The sequence below is a fragment of the Malaclemys terrapin genome, chromosome 1, assembly GCF_027887155.1.
Source record: "Malaclemys terrapin pileata isolate rMalTer1 chromosome 1, rMalTer1.hap1, whole genome shotgun sequence".
In the NCBI taxonomy this organism is placed as follows: domain Eukaryota; kingdom Metazoa; phylum Chordata; order Testudines; family Emydidae; genus Malaclemys; species Malaclemys terrapin.
Genome location: NC_071505.1, coordinates 345831551 through 345858658, shown reverse-complemented (window position 1 = coordinate 345858658; position 27108 = coordinate 345831551). Strand labels below are relative to the sequence as shown.

Sequence of the window (27108 nt, the reverse complement as noted above, 5' to 3'; positions counted from 1 at the left end):
GCCAGTGCCAACGAGATGTGTCGGCTCCCCAGAGAATCAGGAGGCAGCTGTGTCTCTGTGTTTGCCTGTAAATTACCGACCGCCCTTCTGCAAGTGAACGGTGGGCAGTAGCAGGGAACCATTCCGGATCTACCCGTAACAACATGGGATGGAGATCCCCTATTCCTGGGAATTCAGTTCAGTGTGACCTGCAACATGCATCCTACGAGTTACATGCAGGGAATGGGAGCCATTATTACCTGTACTGAAGTAGCACTTACAGGCCTCCACTGAGATCAAGGTCCCACTGTGCTAGGCACTGCACATGCTAACAGGCATTGCCCTGCCCTGAAGAGCTTCATTGTCATCCCCATTTCACAGATGGGAATTGAGGCACAGGGAGATAACGTGATAGACCCAAGGCAGCAGCACTGGCACTAGAACCCAGAGCACCTGGGCCCTAGGCCAGTGCCTTAACCACAAGGCTGTCCTCCCTCTAAGTGGGATCCCTGCTTCTGTTCCTACCTACCTGTCACCTTGGTATCTAAGGGTAGACAGACAGGTAGACAGACGCGCTCTAGCTTCGCCAGAGCCAGCACACGACAAATAGCAGCGTGGATGCTTCAGGCTAGCCACCCAAGCTCGCCCCCCATAACAACTACATGGGGGAAATGAGACACTTTTCATAGAACATTCACTCTGTATCTGACCTCTCAATTCCCATCCTCCAAGGAAACCTGCACAACACCTTCCAAAGGCGAGCCTGGGAGCTTAAATTCCTAACATCTTGAATACTGAGTGCAGCTGGTCATTCCATCTCAAAAAAGATATATTGGAATTGGAAAAGGTTCAAAAGAGGGCAACAAAAATGATTAGGAGTATGGAACAGCTTCCATATGAGGAGAGATTAATAAGACTGGGACTTTTCAGCTTGGAAAATAGATGATGAAGCAGGGATATGATTAAGATCTATAAAATCATGACTTTAAAATCACGGAGAAAGTAGATAAGGAAGTATTATTTACCCCTTCACATGACACAAGAACAGGGGTCACCAAATGAAATTAATACGCAGCAGGTTTAAAACAAAAGGAAGTATTTCTTCACACAACGCACAGTCAACCTGTGGAACTCTTTGCCAGAGGATGTTGTGATGGCCAAGACTAAGAGGGTAAAAAAAAAAAAAAAAAAACCTGGATAAATTCATGGAGCATAGGTCCATCAATGGCTATTAGCCAGGATGGGCAGGGATGGTGTCCCTAGCCTCTGTTTGCCAGAAACTGGGAATGGGCGACAGGGGATGGATCACTTGATAACTGCCCTGTTCTGTTCATTCCCTCTGGGGCACCTGGCATTGGCTGCTGTCGGAAGACAGGATACTGGGCTAGATGGACCTTTGGTCTGACCCAGTCTGGCCGTTCTTAACTTTGCTAGACACCAAAAATTACAGATTTGATAAAGACACTGGATTTATGGGTCATTACAACAATCCATAACCCGCGAAGACTCCTTTGGCATGTGACTGCAGAGGAGTTAGCCGCTCACTTCACCTGGAATGGTCTCTTCCAACATGTGTTAACTCCTTATGCTTAACAACCTGTCGCACCTTGTATTTAGCTGTGACACTCAAAGTGCCTTTCCCAGACCTGAAGAAGAACTCTGTGGGGCTCAAAAGCCTGTCTCTCTGACCAACCAGACGTTGGTCCTATAAAAGGTAGCTCCTCCCGCACCTTGTCTCTCTAATATGGGACCTACATAGCTCCACCAACACTGCAAACAGTCCATCCCCGCATCACAGGTGTATGTGAATGTGTCCGTCTGCCTGGCTCTGGCTGAGTCATCATTGTCCTCCTTCCAATCCCCCCTCAACTCTCCTTTGCTGTGAGGCTGACAAAAAACTTGACAGTGGTCAGGCTACTGATGTGCTGAGACCCCCGCCTGCTGTGCTGGCTAATACAGTCTTTGTTTCCTTGTGCTCCCCTTTTAGTCTGTCTCCGTCTGTTGTCTCTTGTCGTACGCTTAGGTTGTAAGCAATTTGGGGCAGGACCATCGTTTTGTTCTGTGCCGTAAAGCTCTTAGACCATCCCTGCTGTGATCCTTCTGAAGTCAATGGATTTGCCCCAGGGCTGAACGCATTCCAGGATGCCCATGGCATGGGGCCTGTGTCCCAGTGTCACCATGACGGCGACGGCCCTGTAGTCCAAAGGAGGCTCCAACCCAGCTGAGCAGAGTGACCCTAAGACTCAGACACAGGGATACCTCAATACAGGGCTGATGGGGCGATAGGGGTGTGTGTGCCAGCGTTGTGCCTCTCTGGCCCAGCTTGGCCCTGCCAGCCCTATTCCACCCACAGCCAGGAGTGGGGGGTCTCCAGGGTTCCTGCCTGCTCCCCACAGGTGCTGGCATGCCTCTCCACCTCTGCTGTGCTGAACCGGAACTCACAGATGGGGCATGGCACCCAAGCCTCGGGGGGCTCCTCGCGCCGGGGATCTTCCCGTGGCGGGGATGGCCAGGCGGTGTCTGGAAGGGAGCCATCTTCCCCACAGGTGGAGGCGTGAACGGGAAGGAGATCTGTGCTGAAGCAGCCTGCAGCGAGGAGAGACGACAGCAGAGCTAACCCAGGGCCACCTGGGGCTTCAGGCTGAGAGCAAACTTAGAACTTGGGACCCCAGGCCCTTGCCACTCGATCTCTGTCAGCTGTTCCTAGTATAGGGCCTACCGCATAACTGGGCAGTTCTGATTCCAGCCAGGAGAGGGCAGTAGCATGAACAGAGTGCAATTTATTACTTTACAACAATCAACATGTATACAGTTTTCAGAGTAGCAGCCGTGTTAGTCTGTATCCGCAAAAAGAACAAAGTACTTGTGGCACCTTAGAGACTAACAAATTTATTAGAGCCCACGAAAGCTTATGCTCAATAAATTTGTTAGTCTCTAAGGTGCCACAAGTACTCTGTTCTTTTTTCATGTATACGGTGCTTCTTATAAATTCCAAGGCCAGATGGGACCATTGGGATCACCTGCTCTGACCTCCTGTATAACACCGGCCAGGGAACTGTCCCAAAATAATTCCTAGAGCAGAGCTTTCATTCTGAAGGAGCCCAAGGCACTGTACACATTCACCAGCCGTTGAAATGCAGCCACCTCTGGGGTGGCACCCCGTCAACTGTTGAACAGCAGCGAAGGCTCCCATAGCCAATTGAAAGTGCTGGGGGAGAATCAGGTCAGTGGAGTGTAGTTGCAGCCTGCCTCCAAGCTCAAACCCTGGTTCCATGAGTTCGACAACCTCCGCAAACAAACCGTGGGCACTGAAACCAACCTCACCTCCCTACGCCCCTTTGGGTCTCCTTAAGCAGGTGTGGCTGAAGCCGGCTGAATTGCTGGGCGCTTGGCTGCTCTGAAAATCAAGCCACTGGGGCGCCCAAGTATGGATGTAAGTGGATACTTTTTAGGTAAGCAAGGGAATGTCTTCACTACGCCGGATCGGCAGGCAGCGATCTATCCAGAGGGGGTCAATTTATTGCATCTAGTCTCTATGCGATAAATCGACCCCCAAGCGATCTCCCATCAACTCCTGTACTCCAGCTCGGCAAGAGGAGCAGGCAGAGTTGACAGGGGAGCGGCAGCAGTCGACTCACCACGGTGAAGACACCATGGTAAGTCGATATAAGTATGTCGACTTCAGCTATGTTATTCACGTAGCTGAAGCTGCGTAACTTAGATCGATCCCCCACTCCCAGGCCCAAGTTTGAATCATCGAAACATAGGACTGGAAGGGATCTCAGGAGGTCATCTTTCTAGTCCACATCCCTGCAAAGTTGTGAATAAAGGCGGCAAGGCTGCGACTAAGACGGGAGAGAGAGCACGAAAGGAAATCCCTCGCAGCAGTAAAAGGTGATGGAAGTGGAACTGAGCTGTTACTGGTGTTTTAAGGGTGGCGTGTGAGCCTCTGCCTTTGAGACACCCCATGGTGGTCAGAGGAGTAACAATCCAGACTGGCTGTCTCTCTAATGGCCCATCTACACGGCAAGCGAAGGTGCGATTGTAGCACGCGTAGGCAGGCTGCACTAGCTTTCATCCAGCTAGCCCGCGTAATAACAGTAGTGAAGACACGGCAGCAGGGGCTAGCAGCGAGAGTACATCCCCAGTCGTTAGCCCATGCTGCTGGATCTTCACTGCTATGGTTACTCACGTGAGCTGGATTAAAGATGGCACGGGTCTGCCTACCCACGCTACCGTCACACCTCCCCTGGCAGTGTGAACAGACCCTAGAGACACACGCTCGTTCAGAGATACTCACACTGAGGCTCGCAAGCCACAACTGGCTCTTTAATGTGTCCCTTGCGGCTTTGTGCAGCACACGATATTAAAACGCTGTGATTGAATTATTAACCAATCTATGTTATTAACCCATCAGGATGCTTTTATTAGGTTATTAACCAATTGTAGTTGTTAAAATAACTCTCATTTTGCTGTGAGAATAATATACAGAGATAAAAGCTAAATATTTCCCCATCCCGCTGTTTAAATCTGACTCTATAGTACTGAAGTAAAGGAAGAGCTGAATTCACACGACGGTGGCTCTTTTGGGTAATGTTGGTCACTAATTTGGCTCCTGAACCACTGAGGTCTGAGTACCCTGCTCTAGGTCAATACCAAGTTACTGGGCTGGATGGCGGACCCCTGGGGTGAGGTTCTTTGGCCAGTTTAAATATAAAACTAGACAGATACAACGGTCCCCTCTCGCCTTGAAGTCTATGCTCATCCTCTTCTTTGAGTCCAGCTCTGGAGACGGAATCAGGCGAGACGCCAAGCTGAACACCCCACTGATCGCAAACCCACCAGATGGGCAGGAATCAGATCACTCTTTTTTACGACCAGCTGAGTTAATGGAGGGGCCTCCCATGCTCGACCCGAGAGCTGGCTGCATCTCAGGGGTGGATCCTTTGAGCCACACAGATCCAGCGTGTGTGCGACAGACCCAAAGGGCCTTCCAATGAGAGCGATTTAGGCAGGAGGACGTGCTCTAAGGCACTCGTTATAGCTGACAGCAGCTCTAGCCCGCACCCCAGAACACTCACCTGCACAGATGGGGCATGTGCCCATCTCCCCGCCTGCCTCTCCACCATCATCCAGCTTGCCAGGCCTTCCTCCCCGGCTCCTGGCTCTTCCTCCCTGGGTACCAGGCCTGGGCATTGACCTGCAGAGAGAGATTTCAGGAGCAGCTGTTTCTCCAGTTTGCAGCATCCTTTGCCCTTGCACCCCAAAGGGTAGCCCAGGCTCAGAGAAGCTGCCCTGCCTGTTGAGACACACCAGAGGCGGCAGCTGGAAGGACCAGGACGCCCCATTCCTGCTATCCCGTCCTACGCACCCATCTGCTGTGATGAAGACCCAGAGGAGAGCCCCAGGAAGACTCTGGGTGGGCTGGGACACTGGCTCAGAGAAGGAGCTGCCAGCTGGGCTCCGAAGGGGGAACTGGGACATTTGGAGGGTTAAGGGGAACACAACAGGGCTGATCCGTTACCTCCCTGCGGTGCCTTGTGATCTTCGTCTCCTGCTTGGCTTCACCCGGACCCTCCTCAGGGGTGGAGCGTCATGGACATCCTGCACAGGGCCTGGAGAATAACCAGCAGCAGCACTGTACCTAGCTCCTGGATAGAGCTTTACAAAGCAGGTCGGGATCGCTGTCCCCATTTCACAGATGGGGAAACTGAGGCAATAGGAGGGAAAATGACTTGCCCAAGGTCACCCAGCAGCAGTTCTGAGAATAGAACCCAAGTCTCCTGAGTCCCAGGCCAAGGCTCTGCCCACCAGGCCACACAGCCAAGCCAAGTTGGCACCAACACGTGCAGTCGTGCCGCTGGCAGGCGGTTTGGTGGGACTGGAGACGGGGAGCTTCCCATGCTCCAGAATCAACAAGCAGCAGTTTTGAATGGCGATGCTGAGCCACGAACACATGGAGGAGGGACATGATTCACTGGCTGAGATGGACACCAGGTAAGCCCAGCCCATGGAGTCTGCACCAGGGGATCAGGGGCTGATGGTGCTTAGCTATCTTGGGGGGGGGGGGGGCATGAACTCTGAGCTAGGAGGGTCGAGACCCCAAGGAGAGAGGGGAGCTGGCTAGAGCAGGAGGGGGCTGGAACGAAGAGCAACGGGAGGAAATGGAACAGAAGCTGCCGACAGCGAGAGCTCCTCCTGTGGGACAGTCTCCCAGTGGAAAGCCCATCTCTGAGGGCTGTCACCAGCCCAGAGATCAGAGCGGTTTCACAGCCTTTGGTGCCTGCCTCTAGGGAAGAGATGGGCCAGCTGGGGGCTCCACCAGAGAGCATAGGGCCAGTCCTGCCTTGGCTGTGGGGAGGGTCAGCCTGGATGGGACCCAATAGTGCTCATCTTCCCAGGAATGGTGAGACCTCATCCCTCTGTTGGCTGGGAACTGACAGAGCAGGCCTTACCCGGGGCAGAGGGGGACATTCCCCATCAGCTGCCTGGGCATATTCCAGAAGCCCAGGATCCAACCAGGCCTCTCGTGGTCCGTAGGCAGCACTTCCAGCAGTGGGGCCCCGTGAGTGCTTTTCACCAGCTGGGCAGAGGGCACCATGCCAGGTCCTCCCAGATGCCCATCGCTCTCTGGATCATTACGGGAGCGCGTGCCAGAACAGCAGCTGCTGATCCCACCCGAGGGGGCAGGACAGCTTTGGAGAGGGCTGCAGTATCCGCAACTCAGCTGGGCAGCGAAGGAGCTTGGGGGATCCCACTCGAGTCCCCACACGGCTGCAACCGACTCACGGTTCACGGCTGGATCTTCACCCTGCTGTCCCCGGCTGCTCCCCGATCTCTCAGCGGCCAAAGAGGTGGCACTGGGGCCCGGCTGGAGAGTGCGGCTGCGCGACTGGGCCGCTGACAGCACCATCCTGGCTGTCCGGCTGAGACAGGTCGGGCTGCGGGGATGAGGCCCACAGCTGGGCTCCAGCAGCTGCAGTCGGCTCTTCAGTTCCTCCTCCTCCCCCTTGCTCCTGGGCAGAGAGAGCCAGAGACCCAGTGATTCCTGCCAACTGGCCAGGGAACACCCTGAATGGGACGGACACTCCCTGCTCCCAACTCTGGAAGGGATCTCCCCCAGGGCCAATAGGACATCCCTTCCAGCAGCAGCTCAGGGAGTGATCAGGACTTTGGCCCGGACCCCCACCCACCCCACAGCTGGGCGTGCAGGTCAGTCTATCCTGCGGTGACCCCGAGCTAGGATACAATGGTAGCAGGAGGGGCTTGTCCGTGGGGAGGGGTGGGAGACTCCTGCTGGAAGGGGTTGCCATTCATGACGGCTTTGGCCTGGAGGGCATCCTAGGGGCTTGCTCCCAGCGCCAGCGGAACAAGCGGGCACAGAGCCCATGAGCTTCCATAGGTGTTTTGGGCCCTCAGCTCCTGTCCAGCTCAGGACACAGCACAGGGCTAGATCCAGCTGGCGGAGAACAGCCCCCTGGAGCAGCCCCGAGTGGCAGCCTGGCCGTCCTGCCCAGTCGATGGGGACAGCGCACCAAGAGAGGCAGTGCCGGGAGAGGAGAGGGATCCTGGGAGGGGAAGCAATCACTAGGACCGAGGGTTCCTCCCAGCCTGAGCCCCTGGAAGAGGGTTGGCAAGCCCCCAGCTGAGACCCATAGTAGCAGCTCCCATGCGAATGTCACTGGTACTGTGACAGCCCCAGGAGGGAGGGGAAGCCGCGCATGCCACTGCCTTTGGCCCAGCCCCACAGCTCCGAGGCGCGGCCCCTCCCTCTGAAGAGTGATTGCTCCCCCGAGGGTACTTACGGCTGCATCTCCGGGAAAAACGTCCTGCGAAAGGCGGGACTGGCGAGCCAGGGGCTGGCTGCAGGCTCGAGACCCGTCTGGGGGAGAGGGAAACACAGCTCAGAGCCCTGCTCTCACGGGAGATATCCTCCAGCCCCCTCCAGAGCCAGCGCGCGCAGAGAACCAGTAGCAGTAGAGAGAGAAGAGACCCCCAAGTCCCATCCAGCCCACCCCCATGGCCAGTGCCCTAGAGCACATAACACAGGAACAATCCTGCACTGGTCCCCGTCAGACAGCTAGAGGATGGACAGGCGTCCTCCCCCTCTGAACCTGGCACACTCGACTGCATAGGCCACGCAGCACCCAGGAGCCGGGCCGGGTGGGCTGAGCAGGCCACTGGCCTATCCCCACTGTGACCAAGCGGCGAGAGCACCAGCCTCAGCAGCAACAAGAGACCTCCTTCTGCCGCCCCAGACCCCCTCGCCCAAGGAGCATGGGGATCCCTCGCAGGCCCTGACCTGGGGCGGAACTGGAGTCGCCTGGCTGTGATCGGGGTCCAACGGGGTGCGGATGTGGATGAAGGAGAGGCCAAATTGGACCTGCTTGTTGAAGGGCTGGCTGCAGGTGATCCTCACGCGATCCCACTTCTCGCCCAGTGCCGCCGCCAGGAAATCCCCTGCGGACAGAGCAGGAGCAGATGGGCAGCTTCACTCCTGGAGCGAGACGCTGCCGCCTTCTAACGGCCTTGCAGTCAACACAGGAACGTGGCCCTGCTACCCCACATCCAACCATGGGGCCCCAGCTCCACAGATCCAACCACTGGGACCGTCCCGCCTGGGAGTCCACTGCCCCGCCACACCAGATCCAATCCCTGGGACCACAGCTCCCCAGATCCAACCACTGGGACCGTCCCGCCTGGGAGTCCACTGCCCCGCCACACCAGATCCAACCACTGGGACCGTCCCAACTGGTACTCCACCACCCCAGCTCTAACCGCTGGGACCTCCACTCCTCACAGCACCAGATCCAACCACAGGGACCCCAGCTCGCCACCACACCTAATCCATCCTGGAAACACCCTGAGACACCCCCAGCATGACAAAGCAGATCAACGCATCAGGACCATTCAGGCTACTTCCCCAGCTCCCGCCAATGGTCCACCTAATCCTGTCTCAGTGGCCAATACTTGTTGATTCAGAGGAAGAAAAAATAACGCCCCAGGGCAATTGTACACGTACAGGCACAGGGGTGACCAGTTCAGGTACCCGGATCCTATCATGCGGGGCCCGAGTGAATACCTGGAGAGAAGGCAGCCCTGGAGATGGGATGAACTCCCATCATGAAATGTGATTACTTGCTAGAACAGGGCTTAGAAGGGCAGGCATGATGCACCACCAGTCATGAGCCCTAATCAAAATGATACCCAGCCAGTGACCCGCAGCCACTCCTGCGAGTGGGGCCCCCTTTACCCTCTTTAAACATCCGGACCCCGGAGCGGTTCCTGTCCAGCTTTGAGTCAGCCGGCGTCATCAGCGTAGCGCTGGGCACCAGGGTAACATAGGGCTGGTCCAGCGGCCAGGAGGAGCGCCCCACATCCACCTGGAGGAAGGCACAGCCGCAGTTCCCTGCGGGTGGAGGGGCAAAGGTCAGGCCCAGTCGGAGCAGCTGAACCTCCCTCAGATCTGGGCACTGATACTGGAGCGCCAAAGAGCCGGCTGGGGAGTCACCCGGCGCAATGGGAAGCGAGCGGGGCTGTTCAGTCTCCGTGGCCTGTTCATTCTCTGCGGGGAGCACCCACAAGAGGCTCACCAGGCACCAGCAGCAATGGCGGCTTTGAGGAGGGATGTTGTTCTAGTCTGCACCCCAAGATCCCGGCATGGGACAGGGACTGACTGGAATTCACCCATTGGCATGAAATATGGGGTGAGCATTTTGCTAACTGGGAGAGACTTTCCCCTTGTGGCCAGCTAGTTAGAAAAGGGACTAGCAGTCAGGCGATTTCCCAGCCCTGCCACTGTCTCACTTGGGCAAGTCACCTCCCCTCACCGTGCCTCAGTTTCTCCATCAGTAAAACAGGGACAGCTGTGACAAGAGACAAGTGCACAGTGTTACCATGGTAGTATGGGGAAGTAGCTAGAAACCTCTGGATTCCTTGGAAGACAAGCCCTTCAAGGGTAGAAACAAGCACGGTGGCATTGCAGGAGACCCCAGAGAGATTTGCAGGTTAGACTGCCCCCAAGGGGTCGGGGGTCTCGGTTTCTCCCTCTCTCATACCTACGTCTATGTAGCCAATAGGACTAGCCCGTTCCAGCTGCAGCTCCACTTTCAGCTGCCTGCTCCGATCCTGGGGGCAGCTCAGCCAAGGGTGAATGCCATCGTCGCGCAGCAGATTCTCTACTGGATACCTGGGGTCCTGCACCAAACCAGTGGGGAGGGGAGAAAGCAGAAGCACAGTGCTTAGTAGAGGGGTGGGGATAGAAGTGGGGGGGGGGTCAGCAATAGTTACTGTTCTCTAGTAATGATCTGAAAGCACGTTACAGATTTTACAAAAGGATCAGACCTTACCTACTGCTGAAATGCAGCCACTGCTGGGGTGAAGTGTGGTAGATGCCTACCAGCACACAGAAACATTATACAACAGTTTACGGCAGGAAGAATACTGTATCCAATTCACAACACTTTCCAGGCCAGATCCTCAGCTGGTGTAAGGTGGGGAAATCTGGATCTATGTCAGTTTATACCAACGGAGGATCAGACCCTCAATTTCTATAAGGCATTCCATTCAAGGATCTCTCAGTACTACCGTAGGATATGCAGCGTTCTGCAGTGAAATGTAGCACCCCCTTGTGTCCAATTAAAGAACTGCAATTGAAGATGAAAAGCATTATTATTACCTGAGAGGTGAAGGACACCACATGGTTGATTTTAACTGGAGCCATTTCTGATTCTTCAGAAAACTCCCAGCTGCCTGCTCCAAGGTTCCTCTGGGTTTCCCAGAAACACACTCTCACTCCATCTGGTCCGTCAGCGTCTGGCAGAAACACAGACAGAATCTGGTTCTTTACAGAGATTGGAGCCGTTTCCACTTGGTCTCACTTTGGGCACATTTGCCAAGGGCTGTGTTTTCGCAGCCAGCAATAAAAGTGGATTTGAATTTCACTGAACATTTATGATCCTCCCTCTGCTTTCACTGAAGGAGATGGATATTGTATATTACACTCTGTGCTGGCCAGACCAAGCCTCAACAACGCACAGTCAAATGCCTGTTTGAATCCCCTGCGCCCTCCTTTCCACCAGATCAGAGGCCTTGTGTATATGGGAAAGATGCCCCAGTTTAACTTCAGGTGTGAATGTCATTGTCACGGAGTGTGGGGGAGTCAAGGCCCTGCACCCCTCTTCCTGGGATTCACAGTGACTCTCAGCCAGCCAGTAAAACAGAAGGTTTATTAGATGACAGGAACACTGTCCCAAGCAGAGCGTGTAGGTACAACCAGAACCCCTCAATCAAGTCCTTCTGGGGGGTTCAGGGAGCTTAGACCCCAGCTTGGGGTTCCCTGCGTTGCACCACCCAGCCCAAACTGAAACCAAACCAAAACTCCTCCAGCAGCTCCTCTCTTCCCCCTCCCCCCAGCTCCTCCTCTCCCTTGTTCAGTCTCCTGGGCAGAAGGTGTCAGTTCTCCCAACCCCCCTCCTGGCTCAGGTTACAGCTCAGGTAGCTTCCTTCAAGGGAAGTCCCCCATCCCCGGCCAATGCAACCCCCCTGCAACATTCCCAAGTCAAATCTGCCCCACTCCCTGCTCCGCTCCCTGCTCCATCACAGTCATGACTGGATTAATCAATTCAGTACAAACCTCCAGGGTGGCAGCACCCAAGATAAGGGCACCGGGGTCCTGGGAAGGACACGGGGGCCCAAAGCAGCAAGGCGGATCACCAGCCTGCAGAGGGCGCGCCGGAGGCTGGATTGAGCTAATTCCCTGAGAGACCAGCAGGAGACGCCGCAGGGGTGAGTCTGCGCACTGCTACAGGTGTGTAAACAAACAACAAGTGAAACTTCAGCAAGGAAAAAAATGACATCTAGGCTTTTCCACTAATGAGAAATTCATCCATGCACAGATCAGTTAAAAAGCTTGTGAAAATAGTTAAAGAAGAAGACAATTTTAATCTATTTCCCAGAGCAAATTCTACTTCTATGGGTTGTGGGAACCAAGTCAATATAATTGTAACAAAAAAAAAAATCTCAACTGTTACTTCTTCGGGGGGGGGGGGGGGGGGGGAGTCATGTACAAATTACAGCATCTCTTTTCCATGGGAACCTGGAACAGACACAAACCCTCCTTTGCTTTCACATCATCCCTTATCCCCAACAGCCCTCCTGTGTAGATGATCCCCAACCCCACATCCGCACATAGTCCCCTACCCAACCACCCCAGCACAACACCTTACCACCCATCCCCTAGAAAAGTAAGACTTTGGATCCGTTCAGCTCTTCCCCTCCCAGCATCTCAAAAACCTTTACAGCCTGACCCCATCTCAAAGCCAGACAAAACCCCTCCCACCCACAACCCATCCAATCCCCACTTCCCAACCCCAAATTTCACCAAACCTACCCCATACTTCCCCACTCCCCCCAAACCCCAACATCCTGCTTCCCTACTCCCAGACCCCTAGCCCCCCAGTGCCCTAGATTCCGCCCCCACCCACGGCTGCCCCCAAACTCTCACAAGATAAATAAGCAACCTGGCTTTCAAAACAAGCCCCAAAACAGCCCAATCTCATTTCAAGACAAGCCCAATCCATTTCCGCTCGGCGACACCTAATGCCAACAAGCAAGCCCAAAACAAGCCAATCCCACTTTGGTTAAACAAGCCCAAAACAAGCCACAAACTTCAAAACGGGGTGTTTTTATAAAAATACCATAATTTATTTTTAGCATTAAAATGCACACAACAAAAAGGTACGTTGTAACTTGTAACCATTCTGCCAGATAGAGACTGCAGCAAACAGGGACAGGTTAAATATACAGGGCGGTTTTCTTCAACAACACTTTGATGGAAAACTATAAATATATGTCTATTAAATAAAACATTGAGTGCATTTGAAGGATTTACAGAGAAAACTCCCCAATCCTTTAAGAGATTGGCCATTACTCCCGCTTTTCCGCCACCTCTGCCACCACGACCACCACACCACCCCTCCTCGTCACTGTATCCCTATCACTTCAGGCTGTTTGCTTTTGCTGCCTGGACTTGAATCACACATTTTTCATGATGTGCGGATAACAATGCTTGGGTTTTTTGTTAGCCGGGGCGTGTAGGAAACACCGCGGTGGCGGAGCAGAGGAACATGGCAGCGGCCACGCAGCTCGCTGATGAGGAGCTGTTCTTGGAGCTCAGGTGCTTCACCTTCTCCCCTGGGGCTGGTCACCAAGAGCAGCCACCCCGTCTACCTGAAGAAGCTGAAGGAGGATGAGCGGGCCGGAGCCCGTGGCAGTGCCACCAAGACCCAGAACAGTAACAACAACACCACGGGGGCCAGCCCTCGGCAGCGCTGCCCCTCTGGCCGCCCCAGCAGAAGATTCCTGGAGAGTCCTGAGAACATACTGTGGCATGCACTGTACTCTCATGACGTATCTATCTCCAGGGGAGCGGCTTTTGTGGCAAGGCAGGTCAAGATTCAGCATTGACAGTCCTAGGCCGCCCCGCCAGGTGACCCTCGGCGGAGAACCTTAATCTCGGTCTCATCCAATGATGACTCAGTCCTGCATCGCGTGTTCAGGCCCAAATGATCGGTGCTCTTCCGGTGGCAAGACTAAATATACAAAAAAAGCCTTTACCCAACAGCAATCCTTGCCTATTTTGTGGAAATACTGACCCACAGCTGAATTCCAGTGCACTATTCCATTAATATAACATCCGTTCAATGTTTCAATAAAGAATCTCTCTAAACAATCATGTTTACTAAAGAAAATCCTATACAAGCTTACATTTAGACAAACTTTGATGGCTAACTGGGTCATTATTTTAACAAAATAACATTACTTCATAATGTCTTTTCTTGGTGTGCAAATTGGAAGACATCATGTTGTTTGACCCAGGTACTTGATTTGCTTTTGTTTTCCCTTGCACTGGGAATCCATTTTAGCAAAGGCGTTACTGAATCCCAATCTTTAACATTGGTTTTAAATACCCTGGCCGCCCCACCAGGCACGTGCCTCCCGCCAGTTCGGTCGCCACCCCTGGCCGCCCCACCAGGCACGTGCCTCCCGCCAGTTCGGTCGCCACCCCTGGCCACCCCGCCAGGCAAGCCTCTGAGACAGCAGGACTTTTTCCCCCAAGGTGTACAGGAACCGCTTTGGTCCGGTGAATCATGAAGACCTGAGCCGGGAACAGAAGAACAAGCTACGGGAGCTCAGCAAGGATGAGTAGAGTGGTGGGACTCCAACTTCAGTTAAACGTCATCCTCGGTCTCTACATCATCTGTGGTGGGATCAGCTCCCTGTGTGTGGTACATTCCCATGGTAAAGCATTGAAGCATATCATGGATTGGAATAAAATCCTTACAGCACAGCCCCCGTCATCTTAACTCGTACCGAATATGCAGTATACTGCTCTGAGTCTGGTGACCCATCCTGTTCCGATGCTTGGACTTAATGTTCATCTGCGAGAACACTTGTCCCGCATCAGCATTACTGAGAGGCATGGCAAGTAGAGGGAGTGCAAAGAGGGCTAGCTCTTTAAAGCACCGTTCGCCACTACAATCCTCAAAGTTGTAGACCTCCACCCAGAACTGCTCTGCTTGTTTGTCATCTGTGTTCTTCCATTTCTGTCAGCTGATGGCTTGATACTGGTTATCAAAGGCCCCCAAGTCACCTTTGAAAATGTTTATCATTGAGATCTTCGCTACTTAAGGTTTTGCCAGTGACAGAATAACCAATGGACTGAACACCAACAGAGTTCCACAGATCGATATTCGCTGGTAGTCTGCGCTGCACTTGTTTAGCTGCTTCAAGAATGAAGTCTCGGCATCTACTCTTTATACCGTCTTGAACAGCTTTGTCAAGCTTTGCGGCTCCTAGAGCTATGGTGAACATTACGCTGAAATTAACAACCAGTCACTCAAATGGACTTCCAAGAGTTTAGCGTCCGATACAGGGATGCTCTTTGGAAACAATATTCTAGCTAAAAGACCCCAAAAGAAAGACAGGAGGGCGTCCAACATCTTGAAGGCATTTCCACCAGATTCCAGTTGGAACAGTTTGTTGATTCTGGAGAATTCCTGCAGAATCAGTGTTAGAAACTGTAAATACAGTTTATTCACAGGGTCGCAATACAGAACTTCTGCTTCATAGCATCACTGCTTATCTTTGCTCAGTTGGAAGTGTAGCTTCAACGCATCCCACTGATCCAGTATGCGCACACAACACTCGTGAATGGAAAGCCATGTCATCGCTGACAGCTGAACAAGCTTCAGTGGCATGTTACCAGGATTCATTACCTGGAATAGCTGTGCATATGCACGCCGTCTCTGGGGGCTGTGAGAGAACCAGCTGTATGGAATGGGAGACTAAAAAAAACTCTAGATGCTATGGCAGCATTTCTACCGCTTTACTGGCACACAGCTGGATGGAGTGACATAGGCATTTGATGAGACTGAGCCTGTCATTCATTTTTGAGCAGATGCGTGTACACGGAATTTTTATGGCCAACCATGACGCTACAGCTGTCGGTCCCAATCCCAATCCACCTGCTGAAATCTAGACCAACACTGACAAGAAACTGAAGCCGTGCTGTGGCAATAGCTTCAGCTGTTTCGCCTTCCAAACTGACTAGTCCCAAAAATATGGAGACACTCTTGCCTAAGGAGGGACTGAAGTACCGTTCTACAATGCAAAGCTTCTTTACTGCAACAATGTCTGTGCTCTCATCTATCACCAGTGATTACTGGAACTCACCAACGTCTTTGATTAGGTCATAGAACATTCAGGGAGCAATAACATTGTTGATTCATGCCCTGCATTTTGTGCGATGGAGGTGGATATCTTTTTCAAAAGCTGACCTGGCAAGCTCACCGAGGTGATCCACAAAGCTGTGTGACAAGCAATGTAGCAGGCCAGTTTCAGCCCCGCTTGGTGCATCGTCAAGACTGAAAGTCTTGAGACAGTGAAATCAATATTTGTCAGGTGCATCACAGAAAATGGTTTTGTATTTGATTTATATTTCTCAGTTGCTGCATTTCGCACAAGGTCTGCACAATGTGCATGGATTAGGGCTTTGCAATATCTGCAAAAAGCTTTTGCGTTGTCGCCAGTTGCAGGCTTCAGCCAGTCTTTAAATTCGTTTTCTTTTTCCCATTCCTTTCTGGATTTCTTTCCATACTTCGCCCATTTGCTTGTGCTTGGCTGCTGCTGCTCCATATTGCGCTCTTTCCTCTAGCATTGGATAAACCTCAAAATTGCGGACAAGACAGGCTAGCCTGGAACATGATGGGAACTGATGTGTCAAGTGGGTGGACCAGGCCAAGAATGTCCACGATTTTGTCCCCCACCAGCCATGCACATTACAAGGACTCTGTGAGGACCTTGGGAGGATGGGGGGGGAAGAGTGTAACTTGTTGCATGCAGCAGCATCTGCCCCCCACCCCCCCCATCTGGGGAGGCCTTTGTCTGAACTATTTCCCTGCGTGCTGCAGCACCCCACTTTTCAGTCTATAGTAAATAGAGAAGTAGTATAAACAAGTCATTTCATTCATTGTATGTATGAAATAACTGTACTTTATACTGCCTTCACGAGTGCTTTTTATGTACACTGTTGTAAAACTAGCCAAATTTGTACATGAGTTGATGTACCCCCTGGAAGATGTCTGCGTACCCCCTTGTTGAACACCACTGCTCTAAAGTGTCACTTAATAGTAACACGATAAGGTCAGTGTTGTAATTAAAAATGGTAAATGGACCACAGGGGCCCACCACGGCCCCCAAAGTTGCCCTACACCTACGCCACCCTGAGCATGGCGCAGGCACCAGCACCGCGCTCCCCCACACAGCACGAGGTCTGTGCCACGGCCACCCCGTATTCCCCCCACCCACCCACCCTCTCTCGGCGGTGCCTCCTCTTCCCCCCGACAAGCCCCTGAGACGCCCGTGCCTGCGCTAGCCCACAGCGACCGACCGACGCCCATCACTCCCCAATCCCCCCCACCCCACTGTCCTCCCTGTCCCAGGCCGGTGCCCCTGCCGCCCCACCGCCCCCTCCCCGCCCCGCCCAGACCATGGAGGGCCTCGGCTCCCCCCACTGGTGCAACGGGCCCACCCCTGGCCCACCAGGGCAGCCTGAGGCACAGAGGCAGGCAGCTGCCCGCAAACACACAATCCCCCCCCCCCGTCCCGTACCCACCGACCCCGCCCCCCTTTACCCAGGAGTCGCACCTGAGGCGGGAGCGAAGGGCCGGGGGAACGAAGCCGCTATCTCCCGCCAAAACCCGCCTGACCTTTGACCCCCCGCTGGGGCTATTTGTAAATATTTTATTTATTTCTCCCTCGCCCCACAATTATTACGCTAATTATAACGATGCTCCCATCATTATTATGCTTTTTTCCTCTCTCGGAGGGGAGCAGCCGGAGGGGTTAAAGGTCAGGAGCCGCACAAGGCATGCCGGGTATTGTAGTCTTTCGGGAGCGCTTCGTCACGTCCAGGGCCCAGCCTTAGAGGCGGGACAAGAGCAGGGAGCGTCTCCCAAGTTCATCACCCCAGAAAAAAACGTAAATTGAACTTAGTGGAGAGGACGCTTGATCTTTACAGCGTGACATCAGCGAACCACTGTGCTCTCTGACCCGGGAGGCGTCCGGGCATGTATGTTTTTTTCTAAATGATTTTGCATTTCTTTCTGGCGGTTGTAAATGTCAGATGTCCCTCTCACTCTGTGACAGCTCGCCGGCGGCCCGGGAGCCGTCCCGCCCCTCCATTCTCTGATTGGCGATTGTCGGGGCGTCGTGCTCGCTGATTGGCGGACGTTAGGTCGGCGTGGCCGGGGATTGGCGGGCCGGGGGGAAGTAGCTGGCCGGCTCGGGGGTAGGCAGGGTAAGATGGCGGCGGTGCTGGAGGTGGAGATTGGCGGCCCCGTCGAGCGGGACGTGGAGGAGGTGAGGGCGGCCGGAGGCGGCGGCGAGCGCGGAGCGGGGGAGAGCTTCGGGGGGGGCACCGAGGTGTGAGGGGCGCGGGGGGGGGGGGGGCTGAGGACGGCTCACCCCAGGGCTGTGAGGGGCGAGCGGCGGGGGCTGCGCTGGGGGGGGGGGGGGGCTGTGGAGTTGGGTGGAACTGGGGGGGGATGTAGGGTGAGCTGCAGGGAGGGGCTGTGGAGGATGTGGGGGGCTGTGGAGTTGGGTGGGACTGGGGGGGGATGTAGGGTGAGCTGCAGGGAGGGGCTGTGGAGGATGTGGGGTGGCTGTGGATTTGGGTGGAACTGGGGGGGTGGGGTGATGTAGGGAGGGGTTGTGGGGGGCTGTGGAGTTGGGTGGAACTGGGGGGATGTAGGGTGAGCTGTAGGGAGGGGCTGGGGAGGATGTGGGGGCTGTGGAGTTGGGTGGAACTGGGGGGGGATGTAGGGTGAGCTGCAGGGAGGGGCTGTGGAGGATGTGGGGGGCTGTGGTGTTGGGTGGAACTGGGGGGATGTAGGGTGAGCTGTAGGGAGGGGCTGTGGAGGATGTGGGGGGCTGTGGAGTTGGGTGGAACTGGGGGGATGTAGGGTGAGCTGCAGGGAGGGGCTGGGGAGGATGTGGGGGGGCTGTGGAGTTGGGTGGAACTGGGGGGGGATGTAGGGTGAGCTGCAGGGAGGGGCTGTGGAGGATGTGGGGGGCTGTGGAGTTGGGTGGGACTGGGGGGGATGTAGGGTGAGCTGCAGGGAGGGGCTGGGGAGGATGTGGGGGGGCTGTGGAGTTGGGTGGAACTGGGTGGGGATGTAGGGTGAGCTGCAGGGAGGGGCTGGGGAGGATGTGGGGGGGCTGTGGAGTTGGGTGGAACTGGGGGGGATGTAGGGTGAGCTGCAGGGAGGGGCTGGGGAGGATGTGGGGGGGCTGTGGATTTGGGTGGAACTGGGGGGGTGGGGTGATGTAGGGAGGGGTTGTGGGGGGCTGTGGAGTTGGGTGGAACTGGGGGGGATGTAGGGTGAGCTGCAGGGAGGGGCTGGGGAGGATGTGGGGGGGCTGTGGAGTTGGGTGGAACTGGGCGGGATGTAGGGTGAGCTGCAGGGAGGGGCTGGGGAGGATGTGGGGGGGGCTGTGGAGTTGGGTGGGACTGGGGGGGATGTAGGGTGAGCTGCAGGGAGGGGCTGGGGAGGATGTGGGGGGGCTGTGGAGTTGGGTGGAACTGGGTGGGGATGTAGGGTGAGCTGCAGGGAGGGGCTGGGGAGGATGTGGGGGGGCTGTGGAGTTGGGTGGAACTGGGGGGGATGTAGGGTGAGCTGCAGGGAGGCGCTGGGGAGGATGTGGGGGGGCTGTGGAGTTGGGTGGAACTGGGGGGGATGTAGGGTGAGCTGCAGGGAGGGGCTGTGGAGGATGTGGGGGGGCTGTGGAGTTGGGTGGAACTGGGGGGGGATGTAGGGTGAGCTGCAGGGAGGGGCTGGGGAGGATGTGGTGGGCTGTGGAGTTGGGTGGAACTGGGGGGGGATGTAGGGTGAGCTGCAGGGAGGGGCTGTGGAGGATGTGGGGGGGCTGTGGAGTTGGGTGGAACTGGGGGGGATGTAGGGTGAGCTGCAGGGAGGGGCTGTGGAGGATGGGGGGGCTGTGGAGTTGGGTGGAACTGGGGGTGATGTAGGGTGAGCTGCAGGGAGGGGCTATGGAGGATGGGGGGCTGTGGAGTTGGGTGGAACTGGGGGGGATGTAGGGTGAGCTGTAGGGAGGGGCTGTGGAGGATGTGGGGGGGCTGTGGAGTTGGGTGGAACTGGGGGGGATGTAGGGTGAGCTGCAGGGAGGGGCTGTGGAGGATGGGGGGGCTGTGGAGTTGGGTGGAACTGGGGGGGATGTAGGGTGAGCTGCAGGGAGGGGCTGGGGAGGATGTGGGGGGGCTGTGGAGTTGGGTGGAACTGGGGGTGATGTAGGGTGAGCTGCAGGGAGGGGCTGGGGAGGATGTGGGGGGGCTGTGGAGTTGGGTGGAACTGGGGGGGATGTAGGGTGAGCTGCAGGGAGGGGCTGGGGAGGATGTGGGGGGGCTGTGGAGTTGGGTGGAACTGGGGGGGATGTAGGGTGAGCTGCAGGGAGGGGCTGGGGAGGATGTGGGGGGGCTGGGGTGTTGGGTGGGACTGGGGGGGATGTAGGGTGAGCTGCAGGGAGGGGCTGTGGAGGATGGGGGGGCTGTGGAGTTGGGTGGAACTGGGGGGGATGTAGGGTGAGCTGCAGGGAGGGGCTGGGGAGGATGTGGGGGGGCTGTGGAGTTGGGTGGGACTGGGGGGGATGTAGGGTGAGCTGCAGGGAGGGGCTGGGGAGGATGTGGGGGGGCTGTGGAGTTGGGTGGAACTGGGGGGGATGTAGGGTGAGCTGCAGGGAGGGGCTGGGGAGGATGTGGGGGGCTGTGGTGTTGGGTGGGACTGGGGGGGATGTAGGGTGAGCTGCAGGGAGGGGCTGGGGAGGATGTGGGGGGGCTGTGGAGTTGGGTGGAACTGGGTGGGGATGTAGGGTGAGCTGCAGGGAGGGGCTGTGGAGGATGGGGGGGCTGTGGTGTTGGGTGGAACTGGGGGGGATGTAGGGTGAGCTGCAGGGAGGGGCTGTGGAGGATGGGGGGCTGTGGAGTTGGGTGGAACTGGGGGGGATGTAGGGTGAGCTGTAGGGAGGGGCTGTGGAGGATGTGGGGGGGCTGTGGAGTTGGGTGGAACTGGGGGGGATGTAGGGTGAGCTGCAGGGAGGGGCTGTGGAGGATGGGGGGGCTGTGGAGTTGGGTGGAACTGGGGGGGATGTAGGGTGAGCTGTAGGGAGGGGCTGTGGAGGATGTGGGGGGGCTGTGGAGTTGGGTGGAACTGGGGGGGATGTAGGGTGAGCTGCAGGGAGGGGCTGGGGAGGATGTGGGGGGGCTGTGGAGTTGGGTGGAACTGGGGGGGATGTAGGGTGAGCTGCAGGGAGGGGCTGGGGAGGATGTGGGGGGGCTGTGGAGTTGGGTGGGACGGGGGGGATGTAGGGTGAGCTGCAGGGAGGCGCTGGGGAGGATGTGGGGGGGCTGTGGAGTTGGGTGGGACTGGGGGGGATGTAGGGTGAGCTGTAGGGAGGGGCTGTGGAGGATGTGGGGGGGCTGTGGAGTTGGGTGGAACTGGGGGGGATGTAGGGTGAGCTGCAGGGAGGCGCTGGGGAGGATGTGGGGGGGCTGTGGAGTTGGGTGGAACTGGGGGGGATGTAGGGTGAGCTGCAGGGAGGGGCTGGGGAGGATGTGGGGGGGCTGTGGAGTTGGGTGGAACTGGGGGGGATGTAGGGTGAGCTGCAGGGAGGGGCTGGGGAGGATGTGGGGGGGCTGTGGAGTTGGGTGGGACTGGGGGGGATGTAGGGTGAGCTGCAGGGAGGCGCTGGGGAGGATGTGGGGGGGCTGTGGAGTTGGGTGGGACTGGGGGGGATGTAGGGTGAGCTGCAGGGAGGGGCTGTGGAGGATGTGGGGGGCTGTGGAGTTGGGTGGAACTGGGGGGGATGTAGGGTGAGCTGCAGGGAGGGGCTGTGGAGGATGTGGGGGGCTGTGGAGTTGGGTGGAACTGGGGGGGATGTAGGGTGAGCTGCAGGGAGGGGCTGTGGAGGATGTGGGGGGCTGTGGTGTTGGGTGGAACTGGGGGGATGTAGGGTGAGCTGCAGGGAGGGGCTGGGGAGGATGTGGGGGGCTGTGGAGTTGGGTGGAACTGGGGGGATGTAGGGTGAGCTGTAGGGAGGGGCTGTGGAGGATGTGGGGGGCTGTGGAGTTGGGTGGAACTGGGGGGATGTAGGGTGAGCTGCAGGGAGGGGCTGGGGAGGATGTGGGGGGGCTGTGGAGTTGGGTGGAACTGGGGGGGGATGTAGGGTGAGCTGCAGGGAGGGGCTGTGGAGGATGTGGGGGGCTGTGGAGTTGGGTGGGACTGGGGGGGATGTAGGGTGAGCTGCAGGGAGGGGCTGGGGAGGATGTGGGGGGGCTGTGGAGTTGGGTGGAACTGGGTGGGGATGTAGGGTGAGCTGCAGGGAGGGGCTGGGGAGGATGTGGGGGGGCTGTGGAGTTGGGTGGAACTGGGGGGGATGTAGGGTGAGCTGCAGGGAGGGGCTGGGGAGGATGTGGGGGGGCTGTGGATTTGGGTGGAACTGGGGGGGTGGGGTGATGTAGGGAGGGGTTGTGGGGGGCTGTGGAGTTGGGTGGAACTGGGGGGGATGTAGGGTGAGCTGCAGGGAGGGGCTGGGGAGGATGTGGGGGGGCTGTGGAGTTGGGTGGAACTGGGCGGGATGTAGGGTGAGCTGCAGGGAGGGGCTGGGGAGGATGTGGGGGGGGCTGTGGAGTTGGGTGGGACTGGGGGGGATGTAGGGTGAGCTGCAGGGAGGGGCTGGGGAGGATGTGGGGGGGCTGTGGAGTTGGGTGGAACTGGGTGGGGATGTAGGGTGAGCTGCAGGGAGGGGCTGGGGAGGATGTGGGGGGGCTGTGGAGTTGGGTGGAACTGGGGGGGATGTAGGGTGAGCTGCAGGGAGGCGCTGGGGAGGATGTGGGGGGGCTGTGGAGTTGGGTGGAACTGGGGGGGATGTAGGGTGAGCTGCAGGGAGGGGCTGTGGAGGATGTGGGGGGGCTGTGGAGTTGGGTGGAACTGGGGGGGGATGTAGGGTGAGCTGCAGGGAGGGGCTGGGGAGGATGTGGTGGGCTGTGGAGTTGGGTGGAACTGGGGGGGGATGTAGGGTGAGCTGCAGGGAGGGGCTGTGGAGGATGTGGGGGGGCTGTGGAGTTGGGTGGAACTGGGGGGGATGTAGGGTGAGCTGCAGGGAGGGGCTGTGGAGGATGGGGGGGCTGTGGAGTTGGGTGGAACTGGGGGTGATGTAGGGTGAGCTGCAGGGAGGGGCTATGGAGGATGGGGGGCTGTGGAGTTGGGTGGAACTGGGGGGGATGTAGGGTGAGCTGTAGGGAGGGGCTGTGGAGGATGTGGGGGGGCTGTGGAGTTGGGTGGAACTGGGGGGGATGTAGGGTGAGCTGCAGGGAGGGGCTGTGGAGGATGGGGGGGCTGTGGAGTTGGGTGGAACTGGGGGGGATGTAGGGTGAGCTGCAGGGAGGGGCTGGGGAGGATGTGGGGGGGCTGTGGAGTTGGGTGGAACTGGGGGTGATGTAGGGTGAGCTGCAGGGAGGGGCTGGGGAGGATGTGGGGGGGCTGTGGAGTTGGGTGGAACTGGGGGGGATGTAGGGTGAGCTGCAGGGAGGGGCTGGGGAGGATGTGGGGGGGCTGTGGAGTTGGGTGGAACTGGGGGGGATGTAGGGTGAGCTGCAGGGAGGGGCTGGGGAGGATGTGGGGGGGCTGGGGTGTTGGGTGGGACTGGGGGGGATGTAGGGTGAGCTGCAGGGAGGGGCTGTGGAGGATGGGGGGGCTGTGGAGTTGGGTGGAACTGGGGGGGATGTAGGGTGAGCTGCAGGGAGGGGCTGGGGAGGATGTGGGGGGGCTGTGGAGTTGGGTGGGACTGGGGGGGATGTAGGGTGAGCTGCAGGGAGGGGCTGGGGAGGATGTGGGGGGGCTGTGGAGTTGGGTGGAACTGGGGGGGATGTAGGGTGAGCTGCAGGGAGGGGCTGGGGAGGATGTGGGGGGCTGTGGTGTTGGGTGGGACTGGGGGGGATGTAGGGTGAGCTGCAGGGAGGGGCTGGGGAGGATGTGGGGGGGCTGTGGAGTTGGGTGGAACTGGGTGGGGATGTAGGGTGAGCTGCAGGGAGGGGCTGTGGAGGATGGGGGGGCTGTGGTGTTGGGTGGAACTGGGGGGGATGTAGGGTGAGCTGCAGGGAGGGGCTGTGGAGGATGGGGGGCTGTGGAGTTGGGTGGAACTGGGGGGGATGTAGGGTGAGCTGTAGGGAGGGGCTGTGGAGGATGTGGGGGGGCTGTGGAGTTGGGTGGAACTGGGGGGGATGTAGGGTGAGCTGCAGGGAGGGGCTGTGGAGGATGGGGGGGCTGTGGAGTTGGGTGGAACTGGGGGGGATGTAGGGTGAGCTGTAGGGAGGGGCTGTGGAGGATGTGGGGGGGCTGTGGAGTTGGGTGGAACTGGGGGGGATGTAGGGTGAGCTGCAGGGAGGGGCTGGGGAGGATGTGGGGGGGCTGTGGAGTTGGGTGGAACTGGGGGGGATGTAGGGTGAGCTGCAGGGAGGGGCTGGGGAGGATGTGGGGGGGCTGTGGAGTTGGGTGGGACTGGGGGGGATGTAGGGTGAGCTGCAGGGAGGCGCTGGGGAGGATGTGGGGGGGCTGTGGAGTTGGGTGGGACTGGGGGGGATGTAGGGTGAGCTGTAGGGAGGGGCTGTGGAGGATGTGGGGGGGCTGTGGAGTTGGGTGGAACTGGGGGGGATGTAGGGTGAGCTGCAGGGAGGCGCTGGGGAGGATGTGGGGGGGCTGTGGAGTTGGGTGGAACTGGGGGGGATGTAGGGTGAGCTGCAGGGAGGGGCTGGGGAGGATGTGGGGGGGCTGTGGAGTTGGGTGGAACTGGGGGGGATGTAGGGTGAGCTGCAGGGAGGGGCTGGGGAGGATGTGGGGGGGCTGTGGAGTTGGGTGGGACTGGGGGGGATGTAGGGTGAGCTGCAGGGAGGCGCTGGGGAGGATGTGGGGGGGCTGTGGAGTTGGGTGGGACTGGGGGGGATGTAGGGTGAGCTGCAGGGAGGGGCTGTGGAGGATGTGGGGGGCTGTGGAGTTGGGTGGGACTGGGGGGGGGGATGTAGGGTGAGCTGCAGGGAGGGGCTGTGGAGGATGTGGGGGGGGGCTGTGGAGTTGGGTGGAACTGGGGGGGGATGTAGGGTGAGCTGCAGGGAGGGGCTGTGGAGGATGTTGGGGGCTGTGGAGTTGGGTGGGACGGGGGGATGTAGGGTGAGCTGCAGGGAGGGGCTGTGGAGGATGGGGGGGCTGTGGAGTTGGGTGGAACTGGGGGGGATGTAGGGTGAGCTGCAGGGAGGGGCTGGGGAGGATGTGGGGGGGCTGTGGAGTTGGGTGGGACTGGGGGGGATGTAGGGTGAGCTGCAGGGAGGGGCTGGGGAGGATGTGGGGGGGCTGTGGAGTTGGGTGGGACTGGGGGGGGATGTAGGGTGAGCTGCAGGGAGGGGCTGGGGAGGATGTGGGGGGGGCTGTGGAGTTGGGTGGAACTGGGGAGGATGTAGGGTGAGCTGCAGGGAGGGGCTGTGGAGGATGGGGGGGCTGTGGAGTTGGGTGGAACTGGGGGGGATGTAGGGTGAGCTGCAGGGAGGGGCTGTGGAGGATGTGGGGGGCTGTGGAGTTGGGTGGGACTGGGGGGGGATGTAGGGTGAGCTGCAGGGAGGGGCTGTGGAGGATGTGGGGTGGCTGTGGATTTGGGTGGAACTGGGGGGGTGGGGTGATGTAGGGAGGGGTTGTGGGGGGCTGTGGAGTTGGGTGGAACTGGGGGGGATGTAGGGTGAGCTGCAGGGAGGGGCTGTGGAGGATGGGGGGCTGTGGTGTTGGGAGGGACTGGGGGGGGATGTAGGGTGAGCTGCAGGGAGGGGCTGTGGAGGATGGGGGGGCTGTGGAGTTGGGTGGAACTGGGGGGGATGTAGGGTGAGCTGCAGGGAGGGGCTGGGGAGGATGTGGGGGGGCTTGGGAGTTGGGTGGGACTGGGGGGGATGTAGGGTGAGCTGCAGGGAGGGGCTGGGGAGGATGTGGGGGGGCTGTGGAGTTGGGTGGAACTGGGGAGGATGTAGGGTGAGCTGCAGGGAGGGGCTGTGGAGGATGGGGGGGCTGTGGAGTTGGGTGGAACTGGGGGGGGATGTAGGGTGAGCTGCAGGGAGGGGCTGTGGAGGATGTGGGGGGCTGTGGAGTTGGGTGGGACTGGGGGGGGATGTAGGGTGAGCTGCAGGGAGGGGCTGTGGAGGATGTGGGGTGGCTGTGGATTTGGGTGGAACTGGGGGGGTGGGGTGATGTAGGGAGGGGTTGTGGGGGGCTGTGGAGTTGGGTGGAACTGGGGGGATGTAGGGTGAGCTGTAGGGAGGGGCTGTGGAGGATGTGGGGGGGCTGTGGAGTTGGGTGGAACTGGGGGTGATGTAGGGTGAGCTGCAGGGAGGGGCTGTGGAGGATGGGGGGGCTGTGGAGTTGGGTGGAACTGGGGGGGATGTAGGGTGAGCTGCAGGGAGGGGCTGGGGAGGATGTGGGGGGGCTGTGGAGTTGGGTGGGACTGGGGGGGGATGTAGGGTGAGCTGCAGGGAGGGGCTGGGGAGGATGTGGGGGGGGCTGTGGAGTTGGGTGGAACTGGGGAGGATGTAGGGTGAGCTGCAGGGAGGGGCTGTGGAGGATGGGGGGGCTGTGGAGTTGGGTGGAACTGGGGGGGGATGTAGGGTGAGCTGCAGGGAGGGGCTGTGGAGGATGGGGGGGCTGTGGAGTTGTGTGGAACTGGGGGGGGATGTAGGGTGAGCTGCAGGGAGGGGCTGTGGAGGATGTGGGGGGCTGTGGAGTTGGGTGGGACTGGGGGGGGATGTAGGGTGAGCTGCAGGGAGGGGCTGTGGAGGATGTGGGGTGGCTGTGGATTTGGGTGGAACTGGGGGGGTGGGGTGATGTAGGGAGGGGTTGTGGGGGGCTGTGGAGTTGGGTGGAACTGGGGGGATGTAGGGTGAGCTGTAGGGAGGGGCTGTGGAGAATGTGGGGGGGCTGTGGAGTTGGGTGGGACTGGGGGGTGATGTAGGGTGAGCTGCACGGAGAGGCTGTGGTGGGGGGTGACCTGGAGGCGCTGGGAGCTTGGGGCACCTTGGGAAGGGAACAGGGTGGGGTGTTGGTCTGGGTTTCTCAGGGGGCATTGCAGGGCTCTGTGCTAGGAGTGGGGATGGAGAGAGCTAAGAGCTCTGTGAGGGAAGAGTCGAGCAATGAAAGTGTGACTGACCCCTTGAAGTGCAGGGTGCTGAGGGAAGTGAGAGCAGCTTAGACCAGGGTCTCTGGGACCCGTGGGGGAGGTTAGGGGGTCTCAGTGGGGGAGCAGCCAGGCTTGTGGCTCCCAAGTGGTTTCAAGGCATCAGCATGTGCTGGCAGGTGCTGTTAAAGTCGCAGCTCTTTGCTGCCCCAAGACTCAGACTGTTCAAACCTGGCTCAATGAAGAGAGGCGTTAGAAATGATGGCTTGATCTGTGTAACGTAATGTACAGTAAAAAGAAGAACAGGAGTACTTGTGGCACCTTAGAGACTAACAAATTTATTAGAGCATA

The 27108-nt window shown here is 58.1% G+C and overlaps 2 protein-coding genes across 2 annotated transcripts in view; one reads left to right on the top strand and one right to left on the bottom strand.

The window, feature by feature from the left end:
• Window positions 1-1158: 1158 nt before the first annotated feature.
• XNDC1N (XRCC1 N-terminal domain containing 1, N-terminal like) lies at window positions 1159-17351 on the bottom strand. The gene is made up of 11 exons (XM_054015939.1): window positions 17188-17351; window positions 11615-11782; window positions 10658-10794; window positions 10038-10176; window positions 9233-9388; window positions 8282-8439; window positions 7785-7861; window positions 6769-6995; window positions 5504-5594; window positions 5061-5179; window positions 1159-2565 (listed from the first exon to the last, which is right to left on the bottom strand). The coding sequence occupies exons 3-11, from the start codon at window positions 10700-10702 to the stop codon at window positions 2318-2320; spliced, it is 1260 nt and encodes a 419-aa protein (XP_053871914.1). The 5' UTR covers window positions 10703-10794; window positions 11615-11782; window positions 17188-17351; the 3' UTR covers window positions 1159-2317.
• A 473-nt stretch (window positions 17352-17824) lies between these two features.
• Window positions 17825-27108, top strand: part of RNF121 (ring finger protein 121) — a 52180-nt gene continuing 42896 nt past the window's right edge. Inside the window, exon 1 of the mRNA XM_054015940.1 lies at window positions 17825-17901. Coding sequence (XP_053871915.1) covers window positions 17845-17901 — 57 coding nt within the window. The 5' untranslated portion in view covers window positions 17825-17844. The remainder of the gene's footprint in view (window positions 17902-27108) is intronic.